The sequence below is a fragment of the Bos mutus genome, chromosome 20 (assembly GCF_027580195.1).
Source record: "Bos mutus isolate GX-2022 chromosome 20, NWIPB_WYAK_1.1, whole genome shotgun sequence".
NCBI lineage: Eukaryota > Metazoa > Chordata > Mammalia > Artiodactyla > Bovidae > Bos > Bos mutus.
Window position 1 is genome coordinate 23,092,019 of NC_091636.1, and position 23,443 is coordinate 23,115,461.

The window sequence follows — 23,443 nt, forward strand, 5'->3', positions numbered from 1 at the left end:
CAGAAAGACATAGTCCTTCAGATTGAAAAAGACTACTGAGTACTGAATAGAAGTGTCTATAAGGATACATAACTAGTAAAATTTTTCAAACCTAAGGATGAAAAGGTTGTAAGACTTCCAGCAAGAAAGAAAGCACAAATAAGATAGACATGTTTTTCATATTCAGTGATAGATGGTATGAAACAGTGGATCAATCTTCCTTTTTTGAATTTTAAGTCCTCTTTATTTTTGAAAGATATTAAATATGCTCACCAGATACAGATAGATGTTCAGGTAGATAGTTGTGTTTTTTTAACCCAGTACTTTAAAGATTTTGAGGCATGTCTTTTTTTTGCCCTTCCGTTTTTGTTTAAATATAATTGATATACAGCACTGTAAAAGATCAAGTATACAGCAGTATTATTTGGCTCACAAACATCATAAAATGATTACCACAAGGAGTTTTATGAATATCCATAATACTATCTAGATATAAAATGAAAGAAAAGAATATATTTTGTGATGAGACTTCTTAAGATTAACTCTCTTAACAACTGTCATATGTAACATACATCAGTGTTAACTATATTAATGATGTTGTCCATTATCTCTTTACTTAACGTATCTTATAAGTTTGTACCTTTTGACCACGTTTATCTAGTGATTAGATATTTCTATACAGAACAAAATGATCACAAGTGTAAATCTAGTAACCACCTGTCACCATACAAAGATGTTACATTATTATTGACTGTTTTCCCCATACTTTACTTTTCATTCTCATGACTTGTTTACTCTATGACTGGAATTTTTTACCTCTTCGTTTTCCCTCACCTTATTTCACTCTTCCCCACCCCTTGCCCCGCTGATAAACCATTTGTTTGTACTCTGTATCGGTGACTCAGTTTCTGTTTTATTTGTTCATTTGGTTTTTTGTTTTGTTTTGTTTTTTACACTTCACATATAAGTGAATTCATACAATATTTATCTTTCTCTATCTGACTTATTTCACTCAGCAAAATACTCTTTAGGTTCATTCATGTTGTCACAAATGGAAAGATTTCATTTTTTTATGGCTGATTAATACTTAATTTGGTATATATGTACCACATCTATATTCATCTATTGATGGGCACTTAGGTTGCTTCCATATCTTGGCTATTATGAATAATGCTGCAGTGAATACAGGGGTGCATATATCTTTTCCTCAAAGTGTTTTAGTGTTTCCTAAAGTACTTTTGTGTTTCCTGAAAACAGTACAAACTTAGTGTTTTGGTTTCCTTTGGAAAGCTACCCAGAAGTAGAATTGCTGGGTCATAGCTTTATTTTTAATTTTTTGAGGAACCTTTGTTCTCTCTTCCATAGCATCTGCACCAGTTACAATCCCACTAACAGTGCACGAGACTTCCCTTTTTTCCATATCCTCACCAACACTTGTTATAATCTTTTTGATAATAATTATTCTGACAATTGTGAGGTGATCTCATTAAATTTTGATTTGTATTTCACTGATGATTATGTGTCTGTCATCCATCTGTATGTCTTCTTTGGAATGTGGGTATCCTTGTCTTGTTCCCAATCTTAAAAGAAATACTTTCAGCTTTTCATCATTGAGTATGATGTTAGCAGTAGGCATATCATATATGACCTTTATTATATTGAGATATATTTCCTCTGTATCCAATTCTGAAGAGCTTTCATCATAAATAGATGTTGGATTTTGCCACAATCTTTTTCTGCATCTGTTGAGATTGTCATATGGTTTTTATTCTTTAGTTTATTAGGTGGTGTATCACACTGATGTGTGGATATTATGCTGTCCTTGTTTCCCTGGGATAAATTCCACTTGATCATGGTATTGTTGTTCAGTTGCTAAGTCATGTCCGACTCTCTGTGACTCCATGAACTGCAGCATGCCAGGCTTCCCTGTTCTTCACTATCTCCTGGAGTTTGCTCAAACTCATGTCCATTGAGTCAGTGATGGCATCCAACCATCTTATCCTCTGTCACCCTTTTCTCCTCTTTGCCCTCAATCTTTGATGATTCTTTTAATATGTTGTTGAATTTGAAGTGCTTATGTTCTGTTGAGGATGTTTTGCATCTCTGTTCATCAGTGATAGTGGCCTGCAATTTTCTCTGTTTTTGGTGTCTTTGTCTGGTTTTGATACAGATTGATGATTTCATAAATGTTTCTTCCTCTTCAATTTTTGGGAATAATTGGAGAAAGATTGGCGTTAACCATTCTTTAAATGTTTGAACTTAACTGTGAAGTCGTCTGGTCCTGAACTTTTGTTTGGGGGAGTTTTTTAATTATCATCACTGATTTAAGTTCATTATTGAAAAGGGCCTGTTCATATTTTGTATATTTCTACAAATTTATCTATTTCTTCTAGATTGCTCATTCTATTGGCATGTAATTTTTTGTGTAGTCTCTTATAATCTTTTGTATTTCTATGGTATTGATCATAATTTTCCCTTTTCATTTGTGATTTTATTTGGGTCTTTCCTCTTTTTTTCAAGATGAGTCTGACTAAAGGTTTATCAATTATTGTTATCTTTCCAAAGAACCTGCTCTCAGCTTCATGGATCTTTCCTCTTTATTTTTCTGGCCTCTGTTTCATTTATGTCTACTCTGACCTTCCATATTTCCTTCTTCTCCCTTTGTGTTTTGTTTTTCTTTTTCTAGAGCCTCTAAGCATATGGTTAGTCTTCTTTTTCTTCTTTTTCTTTTCTGAGGTAGATTTGTATTGCTATAAATGCCTCTTTTAGGACTGGTTGGCTATATCTCATGAATCTTGGCTACTTATGTATTTGTTTTCATTTGTCTCCAGGTATTTTTTTTTCCTTTTATCTTTAATTTTGTCAGTGACCCACTGGTTGTTTAGTAGCACATTGTTTAACATCCATGTGCTTGTGTTTTTACAATTTTTGTTTTATGGTTAGTTTCTAGACTTATACTTTTGTGTTCAAAAAAAATGCCTGATATAATTTCAGTCTTCTAAAATTTACTGTGACTTGTTTGTGGCCTAGCATGTGATCTATCCCAGAGAATGTGCACTTGAAAAGAGTGTATATTTTGCTGCTTTTGAATGGAATGCTCTGTATATGGCTATTAAATCTATCTGATTAATATGTCATTTAAGCTCAGTGTTTCCTCTTTGATTCTAATTGGATAATCTATTGATGTAATTGGGATATGAAAGTCCTCTACTATTATTGTATTAATGTCACTTTCTCTATTTGTGGTTGGTAATATTTGCTGTATTAAGTACTCTTAGGTTGGGTGTTTATGTGTTTACAATTGTTATATGTTTTTGTTGAATTGATTCCTTTATCATTATGTAGTGTGTCTTTGTATAATATTTTAAATATATTATGCTACTTCCTTCTGGCCTGCAGAGTTACTCTGAAGTCAGCTGGTAGCCTTATGGGAGTTCCAGTAAAAGTAACTTATTGCTTTTCCCTTGCCATTTTTTCATATTCTCTTTTTATCCTTAATTTTTGCCATTTTAATTACAATGTGTCTTGGTGTGGTCCTCTTTCAGTTGATCTTGTTTGAGACTCTCTGTGCTTCCTAGACCTGAATGTCTGTTTCCTTTCCCAGGTTAGGGTTTGTTTTTGTTTGTTTGTTTTTAACTATTGTATCTCATATATGTTCTCTACTCCTTTCTCCTTCCCTTATGCTTCTAGGATCTCTATAATATGAATGTTAGTATGCTTGATGTCTTTCCAGAGGTCTCTTAAAATGTCATTTCTTTTTTATTCTTTATTCTTTTTGGCTTCAGTGGTTTCCACCAATCTTCCAGCTCACTGATCTGTTCTTCTGCTTCATCTAATCCACTGTCAGTTACTTCTAGTGTATTTTCTAATGCTTTGTTAAACTTCTGTGTTCATCCAGTCTTCAACAAGTTAGTTGAGCATTTTTATGATCATTACTTTGAACTTTTATTGGGTAGACTACTTATCTCCATTTCATTTTTTTCTTCACCTAGAGTTTTCATTCCTTCATTTAACCCTTTTTTAACCTCATTTTGTCTCAGTCTTGCATTTATTTGTAGGTATTAGGTAGGTTGGTTACATTTCCTGATCTTAGAGTAATGGCCTTTTGTAGGAGATTTCTTATGGGGCCCAGCATCTCACTTCCCTCTGGTCACCAGAGCTGGTTACCAGGGTAAGGCCCTAGCATGACTGGTTATATGTCCCAGGAATCCCAGGGCTGATTATGGCCTATTTGTGAGCAGGGCCAAAGAGTTGGGTTGAAGGACAGCTAGCTGCAGGTGCCAAAGGTCTAGGTGCTTGTGCCAATCTGCTAATGGGTGGGGCCGGGCCCTGCTGCAATTGACTTCAGGCCTGGGGGTTCTGGGGCTGGCCTTGGCCTACTTTTGGGCAGTGTTAGGTCCCAAGGAAGCTTGCTGAGGGTTGTGGGGGATCCTGGGGCTGGTGGACAGGGCTAGATCCCCTCTTGACTGGCTCCTCTGCCTGGGGTTTGCCAGAACTGATACCAACTGGAAGGTTAGAAGGGCTGGTTCCCAGGGCCAGTGGCTAGAGGGAGGACTCCAAAATGTTACTTGCCAGCATGATGGAGCTCCCCAAATGGTTGCTGTCAGTGTCTGTGTTCCCAGGGAGGGTCTTAGATGCCTCCACCTCTTTGAGAGGCTCTCCAAGATCAGCAAATGTGTCTGATCTGGTCTGCTTTCAAATTACTTACTCTGTACAGGGTCTCAGAGCCAGTGAGAATTTGTGTGCACCCTTTAAGAGCATAATCTCTGTTTCTTACTACCCTATAGCTCTCCTATATATAAATCCCACTGGCTTTCAAAGCCAGACATTCTGGAGGCTTCTTTCCCCATGCAGGACCCAGGACTGGGGAGCTCTAGGTGAGGCTGGGATCCCTTGAACCTTGGGAAGAACCTCTGCAATTATTCTTCCCTCTATGGGTCACCTACCCCAGGGTGTGGGTCATGATTATATTGCATCTCTGTCTCTCCTACCCATCTCATTGTGATTCCTTTTTTTAACCCTTAAAAAATATTTTCTGTTGGTCTTCAGGTCATCCTTATCAATAGTTGTTCTACAAATAATTGTAATTTTGGTGGTGTGCCCCTGGAGAAGTAGATCATGAGGTCTCCCTACTCTGCTTTTGGTCTCCTCTCTCTATCTCTAAAGTTTTGAGTGAAAATATGTTGTTATCTAGGACTATACTTAGATAAAATTCAAATGTGAATACAGAGGAAACTTCAAACTTTCCAGAACATACAGTTTACCATTCACATACATTTCCTGAAAAAAAAAAAAAATTATCAAGGACAGATTACAATAAAACAAAAAATGTAATTCAAGAGAGAGGACAATAAGGGATACAAGAATGCAGTGTTAAATAAGCTGAAGAATAAAAATAAGCAGACAGTAAAGCATAGTTAAATATAGATTAATTGATTTAAAGAATGTACTGACAAAGTAGAGGCATAATATGTTTAAGCAATTAACATTTTAGACATAAAATTCAGATAATCTCAATAACATATGAGCTATATTTGTGTTTTTGAGTGGAGACTAAAATGCATTCAATTCATAGGTCTCATTCGGAAAAGGGAGATTATTAACGTTAAACTTCAACTGTTTGTGTTAAAAGTTAAGATTAATTATTAGAAAAAAGGAGACAGGATTTAATAGCAGCAATACTTGGATAGCACTTTTTATATTCCAGGTACTGTTCTGAATGCTTTGTATATATTAATTCTCTTAATGCTTTTAACAGCTCTATGAGCTACTGCAGTTCACTCGTTCAGTCGTGTCTGACTCTTTGCGACCCCATGAATCGCAGCACACCAGGCCTCCCTGTCCATCACCAACTCCCGGAGTTCACCCCGACTCACATCCATCGAGTCAGTGATGCTATCCAGCCATCTCATCCTCTGTCGTCCCCTTCTCCTCCTGCCGCCAATCCCTCCCAGCGTCAGAGTCTTTTCCAGTGAGTCAACTCTTCGCGTAAGGTGGCCAAAGTACTGGAGTTTCAGCTTCAGCATCATTCCTTCCAAAGAAATCCCAGGGCTGATCTCCTTCAGAATGGACTGGTTGGATCTCCTTGCAGTCCAAGGGACTCTCAAGAGTCTTCTCCAACACCACAGTTCAAAAGCATCAATTCTTCGGCGCTCAGCCTTCTTCACAGTCTGACTCTCACATCCATACATGACCACAAGAAAAACCATAGCCTTGACTAGCTGGACCTTTGTCGGCAAAGAAATGTCTCTGCTTTTGAATATGCTATCTAGGTTGGTCATAACTTTCTTTCCAAGGAGTAAGCGTCTTTTAATTTCATGGCTGCAATCACCATCTGCAGTGATTTTGGAGCCCAAAAAAAGAAAGTCTGACACTGTTTCCACTGTTTCCCCATCTATTTCCCATGAAGTGATGGGACTGGATGCCATGATCTTCATTTTCTGAATGTTGAGCTTTAAGCCAACTTTTTCACTCTCCTCTTTCACTTTCATCAAGAGGCTTTTTTAGTTCCTCTTCACTTTCTACCATAAGGGTGATGTCATCTGCATATCTGAGGTTATTGATATTTCTCCCAGCAATCTTGATTCCAGCTTGTGCTTCTTCCAGCCCAGCGCTTCTCATGATGTACTCTGCATATAAGTTAAATAAGCAGGGTGACAATATACAGCCTTAACGTACTCCTTTTCCTATTTGGAACCAGTCTGTTGTTCCATGTCCAGTTCTAACTGTTGCTTCCTGACCTGCATATAGGTTTCTCAAGAGGCAGGTCAGGTGGTCTGGTATTCCCATCTCTTTTAGAATTTTCCACAGTTTATTGTGATCCAGACAGTCAAAGGCTTTGGCATAGTCAAGAAAGCAGAAATAGATGTTTTTTTTCTGGAACTCTCTTGCTTTTTCCATGATCCAGCGGATGTTGGCGATTTGATATCTGGTTCCTCTGCCTTTTGTAAAACCAGCTTGAACATTAGGAAGTTCACGGTTCACATATTGCTGAAGCCTGGCTTGGAGAATTTTGAGCATTACTTTACTAGCATGTGAGATGAGTGCAATTGTGCGGTTACTTTTTGAAAAAAAAAAAAAAAAGGGCAAGAAATAAAACCAAATATAACAGTAATCACAATAATTGTAAATAAACTAAATGTCACTGCTGCTTTGTCTTTATTATTAACAAAAAATTTTGACCTAATTTTTTGAATACTTTTTAAAGGTTGTTTGTATTATTTATCTATTTATCATCTCATTATCTTTGACTTGAAGCCCCTGGAGAGGAACATGAGAGACTGAATATATTTGGTTGACTTTGTAGGATAATTTCTATGGGGCCAAAAGCAGTTGCACAGTTGAACACCTGTTATATTCATTTGTTGATTATGATGATGATGTCTTGATATTTCTAACTTCCCTATAAATCCAATCTAAATTTCATTTCCTCTTTACATATATTATCATCATCAGTTAACTTTTATTATTTGCTGGGACTATTCAAAGTATAGTAACTCACTTAAGAATGTCGTGATAGAGTGTTGCTTCAAATCCATATTGGCTGGGTTGAAATTCCACTCAGTTTCAATAAGTGAGCTGTCTATATTTCACTTTCCTTTGATATGGAAAATGATGATAACAATAGTATCTACTTTGTAAAGGTTTAGTGCTGAAGAGGTTAGTTAATACGTACAACTTTGATCACCGTATTTCTAAGTCCCAAACAATTTGGTAGGAAACATCAGGTAAATGTTTAGCTCTGTGGCAAACATACTATTTAAGATTAAACACTTTATGCTGGTGTTATATCACTTTGGTTGATGAATAGATATTTCTTTTATTTTCTGTTTTAGTCGGCGTTCTCATACCTTTCATTCCTTTTTGGATCTAATCATAGGAACTACACAGAGAAAAATTATGATCTCTCTTTCACAAATACTTGAATATCTGGTCTCCTGTTAATATTTTTCTGAGTGAATATCCTCAGTCTTTTAAAAGCACATTGTATGAGAAAGTTTCAGAAATCATGCTGCCCTGGCCTTCAGGGTATTTCTGTGGATAACTATAGTTTGTCTGGGGCCCTCAAAGTAGCTGCAGTTATGGTGTGATCATATAAAGTGGTCGGAACATCAACCCACTTTTTAAGTAGCTGCGTCATATGTTGAGCTTCCAGTCAGTTAAAATCTCTGTCTCTTTACATGAACTGCTCTCAGCTAAGTATCATCCATCTTCTATGTGTGCAGTCCGTTTGGATTCTTAATGAGGGATTTATATTTCTCAGCTGGTAAAGAATCTTCCTGCAGCGCAGGAGACCCTGGTTTGATTCCTGACTTGGAAAACTCCCTTAGAGAAGGGATAGATTACCCATTCCAGTATTCTCAGGCTTCCCTGGTGGCTCAGATGGTAAAGAATCTGTCCACAATGCAAGAGACCTCAGTTTGATCACTAGGTTGGGAAGATTTTAAATTTTAAAATAAATTTTAATAGAAATTTATTTTTAATTTAAAATTACTTTTTAATTTAAAAAGTAAATTTTAATGAAAAATAGGCAAATAAAAATTATGAGGAAGCAGCTAAGTGGTAGTGACAGAGAACAACTTTAGATAGAATAACAGTGAAATCCTTTGGGGAAGTTGATATTTAAAATTTTTTAAATTAGGTAAATTGAGCCATGTATAGACAAGAATGTGTCAACTAATTTTTATTATGTAACAAAACAAATTTAGTTGTTTAAAACAACAACCTATATTCACTCACAATTTTCTGAGTTGGCAGTTGGGGCTGGCGTTCAGCTATAATGGTTTGTCTCTAATCCACATGATATCATCTGGGCTCACCAGTACATTTGCAATTAGGTGACAATTATTGGCTGTACCCACACATGTCCGATGGTTGGCTTGTTGTCAGCAGACACAATGGAAGCAGCTGGACCATATGTCACTTACTATTCAGCAGGCTAGCCTCGGCTTGTTCACATCTTGGGACTTGTGAGTTCCCAAGATCAGCAGGAGAGGACTATTCCAGTGTACAAGCTTTTTTTAAGCCTTTATTTGCATCACATTTGCTTACATTCCATTGACCAAAGCAAGTCACATGGCAGAGCCCAAATTCAGAGTGTAGAAAACTGATCTCTGCATCTCGATGAAATGCATATAGGTGTATATGGAGAGATAGGAGAATTTTATCTTATTTTGTAATCATCCAAATGGAGTAAGCACTTTTTAAGAGAAACAAAGCATCATGTCTTAAGGCCTTATGGTGAGAAAGTGTTCAATGTGTTTGTTGAGCCAGAAGATCAGTGAGTTGGAACGTGGCTCAATATGGAGGATACAAATGAAGGCTGGAACTGGATCCTGCAGAGTTCTATAGAGCATTGTAATCCAAATTACATCCAAATGTAAGAAGGCAGCATCAAGTAGGTGGCAAAAAAGAGGTCCTGGTCTACTTATGAAATGCTGCTGAAAGAGTAATGAAGGTAAGTTAGGAAAGCATCCTAGGTTTGGCAGAAAGGACTTTAAGATGAAAGGATTTCCTTTACCAGATATTGAGGCTTATTATAAGGCCACAATAAGTGAAAGTCATTCAGTCATGTCTGACTCTCTGCGACCCCATGAATCACAGCACGCCAGGCCTCCCTGTCCATCACCAACTCCCGGAGTTCACTCAGACTCACATCCATCAAGTCGGTGATGCCATCCAGCCATCTCATCCTCTGTCGTCCCCTTTTCCTCCTGCCCCCAGTCCCTCCCAGCATCAGAGTCTTTTCCAATGAGTCAACTCTTCACATGAGGTGGCCAATACCACCTCATGTACTGGAGTTTCAGCTTTAGCATCATTCCTTCCAGAGAACACCCAGGACCGATCTCCTTTAGAATGGACTGATTGAATCTCCTTGCAGTCCAAGGGACTCTCAAGAGTCTTCTCCATCACCACAATTCAAAAGCATCAATTCCTTGGCGCTCAGCCTTCTTCACAGTCCAACTCTCACATCCATACATGACCACAGGAAAAACCATAGCCTTGACTAGACGGACCTTTGTTGGCAAAGTAATGTCTCTGCTTTTGAATATGCTATCTAGGTTGGTCATAACTTTCCTTCCAAGGAGTAAGCGTCTAGGAATAGACAATAACATAATGGAACAAAATAGAAGTCAACATATTTGGCCTCTTAATAACAATGCGGCACTTTAGAACAGTGGAGGGAGAGTAAGGTCGTCGAAATAAATGGGTTACACCAATTAATAAGTACATAGAAATTATAATGAAATTTACCCCTAATATACACCATACTGAAAATCAACTTCAGGTAGATGATTAAATATTATTAAATGCAAAATAATACTCTGTTAATGACCTTGGGAAAAGGTAAGTGTTCTTATATAAGACACAAAAATTACTAACCATAAAGGAAAAATATTCTTTAAAATTAAGAACTTCATTTCATCAAAAGACACCAAGAGAAGTGTGAAAAGGCAAACCAGAAGAAAGGAAAAAAATTTGCAACACATCTAACCAATAACAACAAGTAACCAGATTAAGTAAAAATGCTTACAAGTATATAAGAAAAATCAGAAAGCCAATTAAAAAAATGAGCTAACAACTTGAATATGTCCTTCATAAAGAGAAATTACCTACAGGTGGCAGAAAGAGGCTGACAGGAAGTAAGGCCATCTGGATAAATCAAGTAACAGTTTATCCAGTTGAAAGACTTTTCTGTATCTTCAAGGCTCTGTTTGCCTCTTTTCTGTAACTTTTACATTTCATGTAACCTAAAAATATTTAGAAAGCCCAAAGGCTACTCAAATATTAATCGTTGATCTCCATTTTTCACTTTCATCAAAGTGAGGAGAAAAGCATCTACAGCATTTGCCTCAGTGGACTGAGGCCAGGCCTTGTTTAAGGAATATTTCCCAAGGCTCTAACCAAAACTATTGGGCCTGTGAGAAAGGTAGGAGGGAAGGATGGCTGTGGATAATATTTATTGAATATTTGTCATATGCCAGGCTGTGCTGTGCTCAATGCTTTATGTGGATTACCTCATTTAACTCTCACATAGCACCTTCACAGATGAGGACATTGTGATGTTAAGTAACAGGAATTGTGCCACCAGACTCTGTGCTGCTAACCTGAGTGCCTCTTTCCTAGCTACCTGTTAATAGCCTCTTTCTTAACTATTCCATTTGGGAGAGAGGAGCAGGCTAGTATTTTCCAGCTGCAAGGCTGATCCCAGAATTACTACAAGTTTCTTTGCAATATCTCTTTCCTGACATACCTTGGGCTTTGGCCTTTTATTGTCTCTGAGGTCCAGGAAGGTGCAAAATGTGGAATAAAGAATGCTGCCTGCGTAGTGTGAAGCTGAAGTTTGACTTCCTCTTGCCCTCAGGTCTCAGTTCAGTTCAGTCACTCAGTCTGTCCGGCTCTTTGCGACCCCATGGACTGCAGCTCGCCAGGCTTCCTGGTCCATCACCAGCTCCCAGAGCTTACTCAAACTCATGTTCATTGAGTCAGTGATGCCATCCAACCATCTCATCCTCTGTCGTCCCCCTTTCCTCCTTCCTTCAATCTTTCCCAGCATCAGGGTCTTTTCAGATGAGTCAGTTCTTCGCATCAAGTGGCCAAAGTGTTGGAGTTTCAGCTTCAGACAAAGGAGAAAAGGAAAGATACACCCATTTGAATGCAGAGTTTCAAAGAATAGCAAGGAGAGATAAGAAAGCCTTCCTCAGTAATCAATGCAAAGAAATAGAAGAAAACAATAGAATGGGAAAGACTAGAGATCTCTTCAAGAAAATGAGAGATACCAAGGGAACATTTCATGCAATGATGGGCACAATAAGAAGAGGAGACACAAGAAGGGCACAATAAGAAATGGTATGGACCTAACAGAAGCCCTCAGGTCTATTCATGTGCAAATGCCCATATAAGGCTGGTAATCTTGTGATAGTAGCTTGTTTGCTGTGGTGGGAGTGGGATAGATGGGGAATCTGTCATCCTGGGACCTAACACTTAATTAACTAGTTCTGGTTAAATAGAGATAAAGGTTTACTTAATGTTTTTTGGTACTATACTTTAACATTTAACATTATATAAAAATGCTAAAATGAATAATTAAGACTTCTGGGTTTTTCATGTACGTTTCTAGTTTCTTCTCACTTTGCAAGGTAGCATTTCTGTCACTGATTATGCACAAAAACAGATAAACCTGCTTCTCATAAATATTTTCATTCACTTTAACAAAGTATGAAATCAATTTCTCAAGGAAACCAATCTCATACTGAACTAAGAGAAATTGTTTTTGCTTATATTTTGCAGACTTTGGATAATGAGATGAGTACAGATGATGACAATGAATATGCAGAAGAAAAGGAGAGCTACATCTGTGCAGTGTGTCTGGATGTTTATTTCAACCCCTACATGTGTTACCCTTGCCACCACATCTTCTGTGAGCCCTGCTTACGGACACTTGCCAAAGACAATCCTGCCAGCACTCCCTGCCCGTTGTGTCGGACAATTATTTCCAGAGTCTTTTTTCAGACAGGTAATTGTTGTCTTTCATTAACATGATTGCCTAATTATTTTGACTACCTCTTTGTTCCAGTTCTAAAGGTACTTTATGAATTATTATGAGAAAGTTATTGAAAATCATATATAGCATAATTCGTTACTCTCCAGCTCTCCAGTTCATAGATGAGTGCTTGCCAACTCGTTAGAACTTTGTTAAAATCGTAGAATCAGAGATGAAACCAGTTCCTCATCTCTACTCCTCTATTTAATGCTGAGATCTTTTCTAAAGCATCCTAACTAGTTTTTCAGTCGTTACTTGGATATCTCCAGTGTCAAGGACATTCCATTAAAATTTGGAGCAGCCCTACTGATTATTTATTCCTCAAGTCTAACTTCTGTTTCTTCTCATCCTTCACCCTTTGTTTTTCCCTCTGGAGTCTCAAAGAATAAATCTATAGATGTCTGAGGACGACTACTATGTCTTCCCCTCAAACTCCAGATCTTCTAAACCTTCTTGTGGTTTTAAGGTCTTTATTCTTGAAGACAGTAAAATTTGAACAAGGATTTGTTTACATAATTACCGTGCAAAGATGGGATATAATACAGTATTTTGATACAAATAGAAACAGGGAAAACTAATGAATGTGGAACATGGAAACCTGCTAAGGAGAAAGGGAAAAATGATAGAAGTAAGCAGAGCTGTTGGACTGTAAAGAAAGCTGAGCGCCAGAGAATTGATGCTTTTGAACTGTGGTGTTGGAGAAGACTCTTGAGAGTCCCTTGGACTGCAAGGAGATCCAACCAGTCCATTTAAAGGAGATCAGTCCTGGGTGTTCATTGGAAGGACTGATGTTGAAGCTGAAACTCCACAACTTTGGCCACCTGATGCGAAGAGCTGACTCATTTGAAAAGACCCTGTTGCTGGGAAAGATTGAGAGCAGGAGGAGAAGGGGACAACAGAGGAGGAGATGGTTGGATGGCATCACCAACTCAATGGACATGAGTTTAGGTGAACTCCGGGAGATGGTGGTGGACAGGGAGGCCTGGCGTGCTGCAGTCCATGGGGTTGCAAGGAGTCGGACATGACTGAGTGACTGAACTGAACTGAAAGCAGAGCTGATATTTATTGAGTGCACCACTGTGTGCTAAACCTTCGAGAAGGAAATTTCTGTATCCACATTCTCACCTCAACCATAGGCCAACTAAGATCAAACTATGTACTTTATTCATAGTAAAGCTAAAGAAAACACATAGCACATTTTTCTTCCCCTAAAGAAAATCCAAGAACCCATCTGCAAAGAAGAGTGAGTTTATAAAAATAAGCTTTGTATACCCAATCAACTGCATGAATGCTTGCAATCCTGCCATACCAGCTCAGTAATCAAACAATGAGATACCACTTCACACTCACTAGGAGGGCTATAGTTAAGAAGATAGAGAATAATAAGTGTTGACAAGGATATGGAAAAATTGAAACTCATATATTACTGATAGGAGTATAAAATGGTAAAGTCAGTTTGGAAAATAGCAGAATCAGCTTTGCACATAGAAGATTCTAAGCCTGCTTGTGAGATGGGGAAAAAATTCTTGTGTCCCAAATTAACTAAGAGTTCTTTTGTCTATGAAGATGGAAAAGACTCCGGGATGGGCAGGGCCAAGGAAGAAGACCTTTGGCTAGGGGGAACCTTTCCATTTCTTGACTGACAGCCTCATTCTTCCAGACAAGGAGCTCCCACATCAGCACCCCAATAGCAGATCTGTTCAGGGATGTCAAACATACTGCATGACAGGATCTGCCAGCCACCTTCATCAGGAGGCCAAGGAAGGGGAAAGGCTATGGCTTACAAATGTTAAATGGAGTGAGAGTATGGAAGAATCCCTTAGCCAATGAGATCATGGTTTTGTTTTCAGGGAAGACATCATATTTTCTTGAATCGATTGTATGACTGAAGCCTTCAAACCAAGCATGGCATTGCCCCTACTGCAGACTGACTCTGGGGGACCCCTGTATGAGCCCTACTATAGACTTCAGGAATCCCAGCCCATGGTCATATGGAAGATGTAGATGTCTCAAGTATTATATAAAGAGCCACAGGGTCAGTGCAACTGAACTGTCAACTGTGAAGTCACTTGCTGCTCTCACCCCATCCAGATGCACCCGAACCTCAACAAGGAGAACTTCTACCCTCCTTCCATTATTTTCCTCCATTCAACCTCTGTCTCCTTTTAGACCACTGACCCCATGCCACCACTCCTCTGCCTTCACATGGTGGAACTAGGTGCTGATAAGCAGTGGTCCTGGTGAACTCCGCTGGAAACGGGAAAATAAAATGGCTGAGTCTTCACCTTGTGTATGAAAGAAAGAAAGTGAAAGTGAAGTCACTCAGTCGTATCTGACTCTTTGCGACCCCATGGACTGTAGCCTACCAGGCTTCTCCGTCCTTGGGATTTTCCAGACAAGAGTACTAGAGTGGGGTGCCCTTTCCTTCTCCAGGGGAATCTTCCCGACCCAGGGATCAAATCCAGGTCTCCTGCCATGCAGGCAGACGCTTTACCCTCTGAGCCACCAGGGAAGAAGTCCCTAAGTAAATAAATGAAATTTAAACTAATCTAGAATTTTAAGTATGAAGCAGGCTTATGATTTTTTCACCAGGAATATTCTGGCTGCCACAATAATAGGAGGATGCTACTGGTATCTACTCAACAGGGCAGGGATAACAGGTACCCTGCAGTGTTTGGGCCAGTCCGACACAGTGAAAAATTGTCCTGGATTCAGTCTGAATTTTAGATGTCCTGCTGGGCTTTATTGAGGACATATAGCTCATCCAAAAGATCACACTTCCTCTTTTTATCTGCCGTAATAGCCTGTAATTGGTCTTGGTCTGTTGTCTCTGTTCCCATTAAGGGTATTTCATACTTTCTCTTATTCTGTACCAAACAGTCTGGACTGTTAATTCATATGCTAATAGTGATTTTACTCTTGCATTTACCATGCTCAACTTTTTCATTTTTACGTTCATCCTGTACAATATAGTCATTGCCTCTGAAGTCAAAACTCATTCTTTATTGAAATATAAAAAGATTTACAACGTTGTGCTGATCTCTGCTGTACAGCAAAGTGACTCATTATATACATATAGACGGTCTTTATTTTTATATTCTTTTCCATTATGGTTTACCACAGGATATGGAATATAGTTCCCTGTGCTGTACAGTACGACCTTGTTGTTTATCCATCCTATAAAATATAATAGTTGATATCTGCTAATCCTAAACTCCCAGTCCTCCCCTCCCATGTGCTCTCTCCTTTGGCAACTTCAAGTCTGTTCTCGATGTTTGTGAGTCTGTTTCTGTTTGCAGATAGGTTTATTTGTACCATAGTTTAGATGGCACATGTGGGTGGTATTATATAGTATCTGTCTTTCTCTTTCTGACTTCACTTAGTATGATAATCTCTAGTTGCATCCATGTTGCTACAAATGGCATTATTTCATTCTTTTTTATGGCTGAGTAATAATATCCCATTGTATATGTGTACAAATTCATTCTTTACTAGTAGGCATATCTATTTCATAATGCCTGTTAGTGTAGTCACTCTTGAGCTTTAATATATGGAAATAAATATTTTATTATAAAAAAGAAATAGAAAATTAAGCATAATGATTAGAGCATTGTTTCTCAGGTTTCTGACATTTTCCTACCACCTTTTCAATTTTTACTATATCCACATACCACCTGAATTATTTTTTTACTTAAGGGTTTTCTTCATATCAATATAGTTTTAAAATATACTTATTTCAGCCTTATCTTTAACAATGTATTTGTGAATATGTATATTTGATGTTCTTGTTTATTATATACATTAAAATAATAACTATGAAAGTTTTTATTCAACTTCACCCTAAATCCTTTAACATATGGCTCACGGTTCAATTCAGTCCAGCTGCTCAGTTGTGTCTGACTCTTTGTGACCCCATGAATCACAGCATGCCAGGCCTCCCTGTCCATCACCTACTCCTGGAGTTCACTCAGACTCACGTCCTGCCGAGGTCCAGCCCCGGTGGATCCAGGGAATTCGAAGCGGGGACGGCGACGGCGAGGATCAGGAAACAATTGCTTAATTAAACGTTAATTAAGGATATAAAGAGTGGTTAAATAAGGATAGCTCAGTGAGGAAGTTCAGTGGAGAAAAGAGGCTGAATAATTCAGCCAGAAGGTAAGAGAAAGACCGACATGGGGAGACCAAGTTTCGGTGAACAAGGCCCGCACTTTATTTTCCAAAGTAGTTTTTATACCTTAAGTTATGCATAGAGGATAATGGGGGAAGGGGTAGAGTCATGCAGTAAGCCAGGCTTTCTTCCTGCAAACTTATCATATGCAAAAGTTTAGGTGATTTGCATCATCTTCTGGCCCGGAGGCCTGTTAACATTTTAAGACCCTTTCTTCAGAAAACTTATTTTTCTTTAAAGGTGATTAGTCAGGTGCCACCCTCCAAAAGCATTAGATAAAGTTGCATAAAGGACAAAGGCAAAGGTGTGGTGGGCTACAACAAGAAAAAGAATTAACTCAAGGGTCCAAGGTTACAAACATTAAAGCTACTACTTACACCAATTATATTAATCAATACACTGCCAGGGACACAGTAGGTAAGGGATATGGAGACTTAGCAGCAAACATTGGCCCAACAAGTGAAAAACCCTTCACCAATACAATTTCTAATCAATCTTTTAACTGCTCAAAGGAATCTGTATTTAGACAGTTTAGAACATCTTATGCCTCTCACAGTTGGGAGGCTCTGAACAATCACATGTGGCCGGAAAAACCTATTCAGGCAGGCTAGAGGACTTCCAAAGGAGTTTGTAGGGTGAAACACTATCACACCCAGGAACTTTATTAACTGGAGCTGTAAGTTAACTCTTTTTTTCAGAGAGAGGTAGTGGGGGACAGCCCCCCGTAAAGTCAGAGGTGTAGGTGAGAGCACAAAGCAGAAAGTAGGCAGACTCTGGTTTTGGGGGTAGATGCTCGAGAATTTCCAGGGGGACTCCTGAGGCTCGATCCCACCTTTGCGTATGCCGAGGCTCCTTCCTCATGACCTTTGCCATGGGCGGAGCTCCTGCTCCCGGCAATGCCCATCGAGTCAGTGATGCCATCCAGCCATCTCATCCTCTGTCGTCCCCTTCTCCCCTTGCCCGCAATCCCTCCCAGCATCAGGGTCTTTTCTAATGAGTCAAGTCTTCGCATGAGGTGGCCAAAGTATTGGAGTTTCAGCTTCAGCATCAGTTCTTCCAATGAACACCCAGGACTGGTCTCCTTTAGTATGGACTGGTTGGATCTCCTTGCAGTCCAAGGGAGTCTCAAGAGCCTTCTCCAACACCACAGTTCAAAAGCATCAATTCTTCAGTGCTCAGCTTTCTTCACAGTCCAACTCTCATGGCCATACATGACCACTGGAAAAACCATAGCCTTGACTAGATGGACATTTGTTGGCAAAGTAATATCTCTGCTTTTCAATATGCTATCTAGGTTCATCTTAACTTTCCTTCCAAGGAGTAAGCATCTTTGAATTTCATGGCTGCAGTCACCATCTGCAGTGATTTTGGAGCCCAAAAAAAGAAAGTCTGACACTGTTTCCACTGTTTCCCCATCTATTTCCCATGAAGTGATGGGACCAGATGCCGTGATCTTAGTTTTTTGAGTGTTGAGCTTTAAGCCAACTTTTTTACTCTCCTCTTTCTTTTTTTCAGTGAAACTAAAAAGAGGCTTTTTAGTTCCTCTTCACTTTCTGCCATAAAGGTGGTGTCATCTGCATATCTGAGGTTACTGATATTTCTCCCGCCAGTCCTGATTCCAGCTTGTGCTTCTTCCAGCCCAGCGTTTCTCATGATGTACTCTGAATAGAAGTTAAATAGCAGGGTGACAATATACAGCCTTGACGTACTCCTTTTCCTATTTGGAACCAGTCTGTTGTTCCATGTCCAGTTCTAACGGTTGCTTCCTGACCTGCATACAGGTTTCTCAAGAGGCAGGTCTGGTATTCCCATCTCTTTCAGAATTTTCCACAGTTAGTGCCTTGTAAACCAAATCTTGAAAAACACTGCCTTGCACTTATGGATGTTAACACCAGGAAAAAAAAAAAAAAAACAGCAAACGGGAATATTTAAAACAGTCCCTCAAAGTTGTGAGTGGAGCTGGAGATAGAAGGAGTGGAACAGATCTTCATTGGTGTTTTGTTTTTGGTTTTTTTTTTTTTAATGCTCTTTTACATCATTGGATTTCTTAAACCATGGGAATGTGTTAATTTGACAGCTTTTAAAAATAAATAAGTAAATCAAGATATACAGCATTAAATATGATGGTGGGGCAGGGAGGATGAAGTCCTGTTTCTTTTCATACAGAAGACAGACAATCATGAATTCTTCGAAGCTGAGGATGTATGCTATGATAACCTTTTGAGGATCCACTAGTATCTTTAAATGCAAAATAATAATAGTATACATCTCAACACTAAAAAGTACTTAGCACTTTGTCTTTATCATACCGTGTCTATGCTTGTGTGCTTAGTCACTCAGTTGTGTCAAACTCTTTGCGACCCCATGGACTATAGCCCTGATCACTGAGAAAGGCTTTCTTATCTCACCTTGCTATTCTTTGGAACTCTGCATTCAAATGGGTATATATTTCCTTTGCTTTTCGCTTCTCTTCTTTTCACAACTATTTGTAAGGCTGCCTCAGACAGCCATTTTGCTTTTTTGCATTTCTTTTTCTTGGAGGTGGTCTTGATCCCTGTCTCCTGTACAATGTCATGAACCTCCATCCACAGTTCATCAGGTACTCTGTCTATCAGATCTAGTCCCTTAAATCTATTTCTCACTTCCACTGTATAATTGTAAGGGATTTAGGTCATACCTGAATGGTCTAGTGGTTTTCTCCACTTTCTTCAATTTCAGTCTGAATTTGGCAATAAGGAGTTCATGATCTGAGCCACAGTCAGTTACTGGTCTTGTTTTTCTGACTGTATAGAGCTTCTCCATCTTTGGCTGCAAAGAATATAATCAGTCTGATTTCGGTGTTGACCATCTGGTGATGTCCATGTATAGAGTCTTCTCTTGTGTTGTTGGAAGTGGGTGTTTGCTATGACCAGTGCATTTTCTTGGCAAAACTCTATTAGCCTTTGCCCTGCTTCATTCTGTACTCCAAGGCCAAATTTGCCTGTTACTCCAGGTGTTTCTTGACTTCCTACTTTTGCATTCCAGTCCCCTCTAATGAAAAGAACATCTTTTTGGGGTGTTAGAATACTGAAGTGGTTTGCCATTCCCTTCTCCAGTGGACCGCATTCTGTCAGAACTCTCCACCGTGACCCTACATGACATGGCTCATAGTTTCTTTGAGTTAGACAAGGCTGTGGTCCATGTGATTAGATTGGTTAGTTTTCTGTGATTGTGGTTTCAGTCTGCTGCCCTCTGACGCCCTCTCTCAGCACCCACCGTCTTACTGAGGTTTCTCCGACCCTGGACGTGGGATATCTCCTCTCAGCAGCTCCGGCTCCAGGCCGCCGCCCCTCGCCACTGCAGTGCTGCACAGCCACCACTCACTGCTCCGGAACCTTCATTCCTTTGTACAAATCCAGGTTTCCATCTCGGATCATTTTCCTTCAGCCTGGAGTAACACTTCTTTTACAGGTTTGGGGGGAATTCCCTGGCGGTTCAGTGATTAGGACTCAGTGCTTTCACTGCCGGGCCCCAGGTTTGATCAGCAAGTCGCTTCCAATCACTATAGTGTCTACCACCGATCCTCACACATGTAGAAGCTCAGTGTTGTTAAAACGAAACAGTATGTCTGCCACTAAGTCAGAGGAAGTCCCGCCGCTGCAAGGAGGTCTCAGGCGCTCTAGCTCCATCTCTCGTTAATTAGAGATACCAAGGGAACATTTCATGCAAAGATGGGCTCAATAAAGGACAGAAATGGTATGGACCTAACAGAAGCAGAAGATATTGAGAAGAGGTGTCAAGAATACACAGAAGAACTGTACAAAAAAGACCTTCACGACCCACATAATCATGATGGTGTGATCACTCACCTAGAGCCAGACATCCTGGAATATGAAGTTAAAGTGGGCTTTAGGAAGCATCACTATGAACAAAGCTAGTGGAGGGGGTGGGATTCCAGTTGAACTGTTTCAAATCCTAAAAGATGATGCTGTGAAAGTGCTGCACTCAATATGGCAGCAAATTTGAAAAACTCATCAGTGGCCACAGGACTGGAAAAGGTCAGTTTTCATTCCAATCTCAAAGAAAGGCAATCCCAAAGAATGCTCAAACCTACTGCACAATTGCACTCATCTCACATGTTAGTAATGCCCAAAATTCTCCAAGCCAGGCTTCAGCAATACACGAACCATGAACTTCCAGACGTTCAAGCTCGTTTTAGAAAAGCCTACATAATTAGTTGGAGAATGGGGCTTCTTAAACTAGATTTTAACTCTAAACAGTTCAATAGGAAGGGTATTAAATCAGGTTAAATTTTATATTCAGAGGATACATAGATAAGTATTCATCAGTACTGAATGACATATTCCTGGTTGGCTTCTCTTTCCCAACACTCAGAGTTCCTCTGACCGCTGAATCACATAGGACATTCAGTTACTAGGAGACCATGCAACCTCCCTAGGGTGAGAACCTGCCAGGTCTGAAAAGTTGAATCTGAGACTTATTGGTATTTCTTGAGTCCAAGTAGTCAGATTCTGTTAAATGCAAGCTGTAGTAGCAAACTCAAGTTTTCTCTAACTGGCATTGTTCCCCTTATAGACAATCATTTCTGGGTGCTCACGTGGGTACAAAACGTGTTTCACTAGGAGAGCTGGGGTCCCTTGCAAGTGAGACTTTTTGCCCCTCTTGCAGAAGTGTAAATCAAGCACTGCCATTGAAACTCTGAAGACAATTTTAAGATAGTTTATAGATTTTCATTGATACAGAGTAAAGTGAAGTCAAATATCAAGCTTTCATAATAGATGTAATTTTAAGTAGGGAAACAAGGACTTTAGTCATCTAAATGAGATAGCTGGACACATATATCCTATCCTTTTAATACCTATCCTTTTAAAACATAATACCACTGGATGCCTCTAAATAACTGTGCCCTGTATTTATAATTTGTCATTGTTGTTCAGTCACTAAGTCATGTCTGACTCTTTGCGACCCCATGGAATGCAGCACACCAGGCTTCCCTGTCCTTCACTGTCTCCCTGAGTGTGCTCAAGCTCACGTCCGTTGTCAGTGATGCCATCCAACCATTTCATCCTCTGTTGTCCCCTTCTCTTGCCCTCAGTCTTTCTCAGCATCTTTTCCAGGGTCTTTTCCAGTGAGCTGGCTCTTCGCATCAGGTGGCCAAAGTTTTGGAGCTTCAGCTTCAGCATCAATCCTTCCAGTGAATATTCAGGATTGATTTCCTTTGATTCACTGGTTTGATTTCCTTACAGTCCAAGGGACTCTCAAGAGTTTTCTCCAACACCATAGTTCAAAACTATTAGTTCTGCACTCAGCCTTCTTTATGGTCCACCTCTCATATCCGTACTTGACTACTGGAAAACCATAGCTTCAATTATATGGATATTTGTTAGCAAAATGATTTCTTTGCTTTTTAATATGCTATTTAGGTTTGTCGTAGCTTTTTTGCATTTATAATAATAATCTTATTATAGTCCCTCCTTAACAGGACCCAAAGGCCTGAATTAACCTGCCAGACCCCTCAGACCATGGAACTTTCCAAGCAAGAATACTAGAGTGGGTTGCCATTTCCTTCTCCAGGGGATCTTCCAGACCCAGGGATCAAACCCACATCTTCTGCATTGGCAGGCAGACTCTTTACCACTGAGCCATTACCTCACAACTTAGGGTTACCTATTTACTCAGTTCAGTTCAGTTCAGTTGCTCAGTCGTGTCTGACTCTTTGCAACCCCATGAATCGCAGCACACCAGGCCTCCCTGTCCATCACCAACTCCCGGAGTTCACCCAAAGTCATGTCCATTGAGTTGGTGATGCCATCCAGCCATCTCGTCCTCTGTCGTCACCTTCTCCTCCTGCCCCCAGTCCCTCCCAGAATCAGGATCTTTTCCAATGAGTCAACTCTTCACATGAGGTGGCCAAAGTACTGGATTTTCAGCTTCAACATTAGTCCTTCCAGTGAACACCCAGGACTGATCTCCTTTAGGATGGACTGGTTGGATCTCCTTGCAGTCCAAGGGACTCTCAAGAGTCTTCTCCAACACAACACTTCAAAAGCATCAATTCTTTGGCACTCAGCATTCTTCAAAGACAACTCTCACATCCCTGCATGTACTATGTCTATTTCACAATTTGCTTTTGTAAATCGAAAATTTTATTGAAAAATTATTTAAAATTTTTATTTAAAATGAGATTTTCACATTAAAAACTTCTGATATTATGATGCAGCATTGTTCTCAGCACTGTTAGTTTTGTGCACTGTTTGAAGAAAATGTTTTCTAAATATTTTTTAATAGACTTTATTTTTTAGAGCAGTTTCAGTATTCACAGCAAAATTAAGTAGAAGACAGAGGGATTTCTTACACACCTCCTGCCCCCTCACACACATCCCCCATTACCCATACTCTCTACTCTCTACCCATGTTCTACAGTGGAACATGTGTTAAATTCTGTCAGCCTGTATTGATACATGATTATCATCTAAAGTCCATAGTTTACATTAGGGTTCACTCTTGATGTTGTACATTCCATGAACTTGGACAAATGTATAGTGACACATATCCATCATTAGAGTATCAAAGAGAATATTTTCACTGCCCCAAGAATCCTCTGCTCCTCATTCATTCATCCCTATTCATCCTTCACCCCCAACCCCAGATCTTTTCACTGTCTCCATAGTTTTGCCTTTTCCAGAACATCATGTAGTTGGAATCATACAGTATGTAGCCTTTTCAGATTGGCTTCTTTAACTTACTAATAT

General features: G+C 39.4%; 1 protein-coding gene across 2 annotated transcripts in view; it reads left to right on the forward strand.

The window, feature by feature from the left end:
* The window catches only part of RNF180 (ring finger protein 180), a 283,154-nt gene that overhangs the window by 193,998 nt on the left and 65,713 nt on the right, over window positions 1-23,443 (forward strand). For both annotated transcript variants that reach the window (XM_070357832.1, XM_070357833.1), the window contains one exon: window positions 12,271-12,496. In XM_070357832.1, the coding sequence (XP_070213933.1) occupies window positions 12,271-12,496 (226 nt within the window). The remainder of the gene's footprint in view (window positions 1-12,270; window positions 12,497-23,443) is intronic.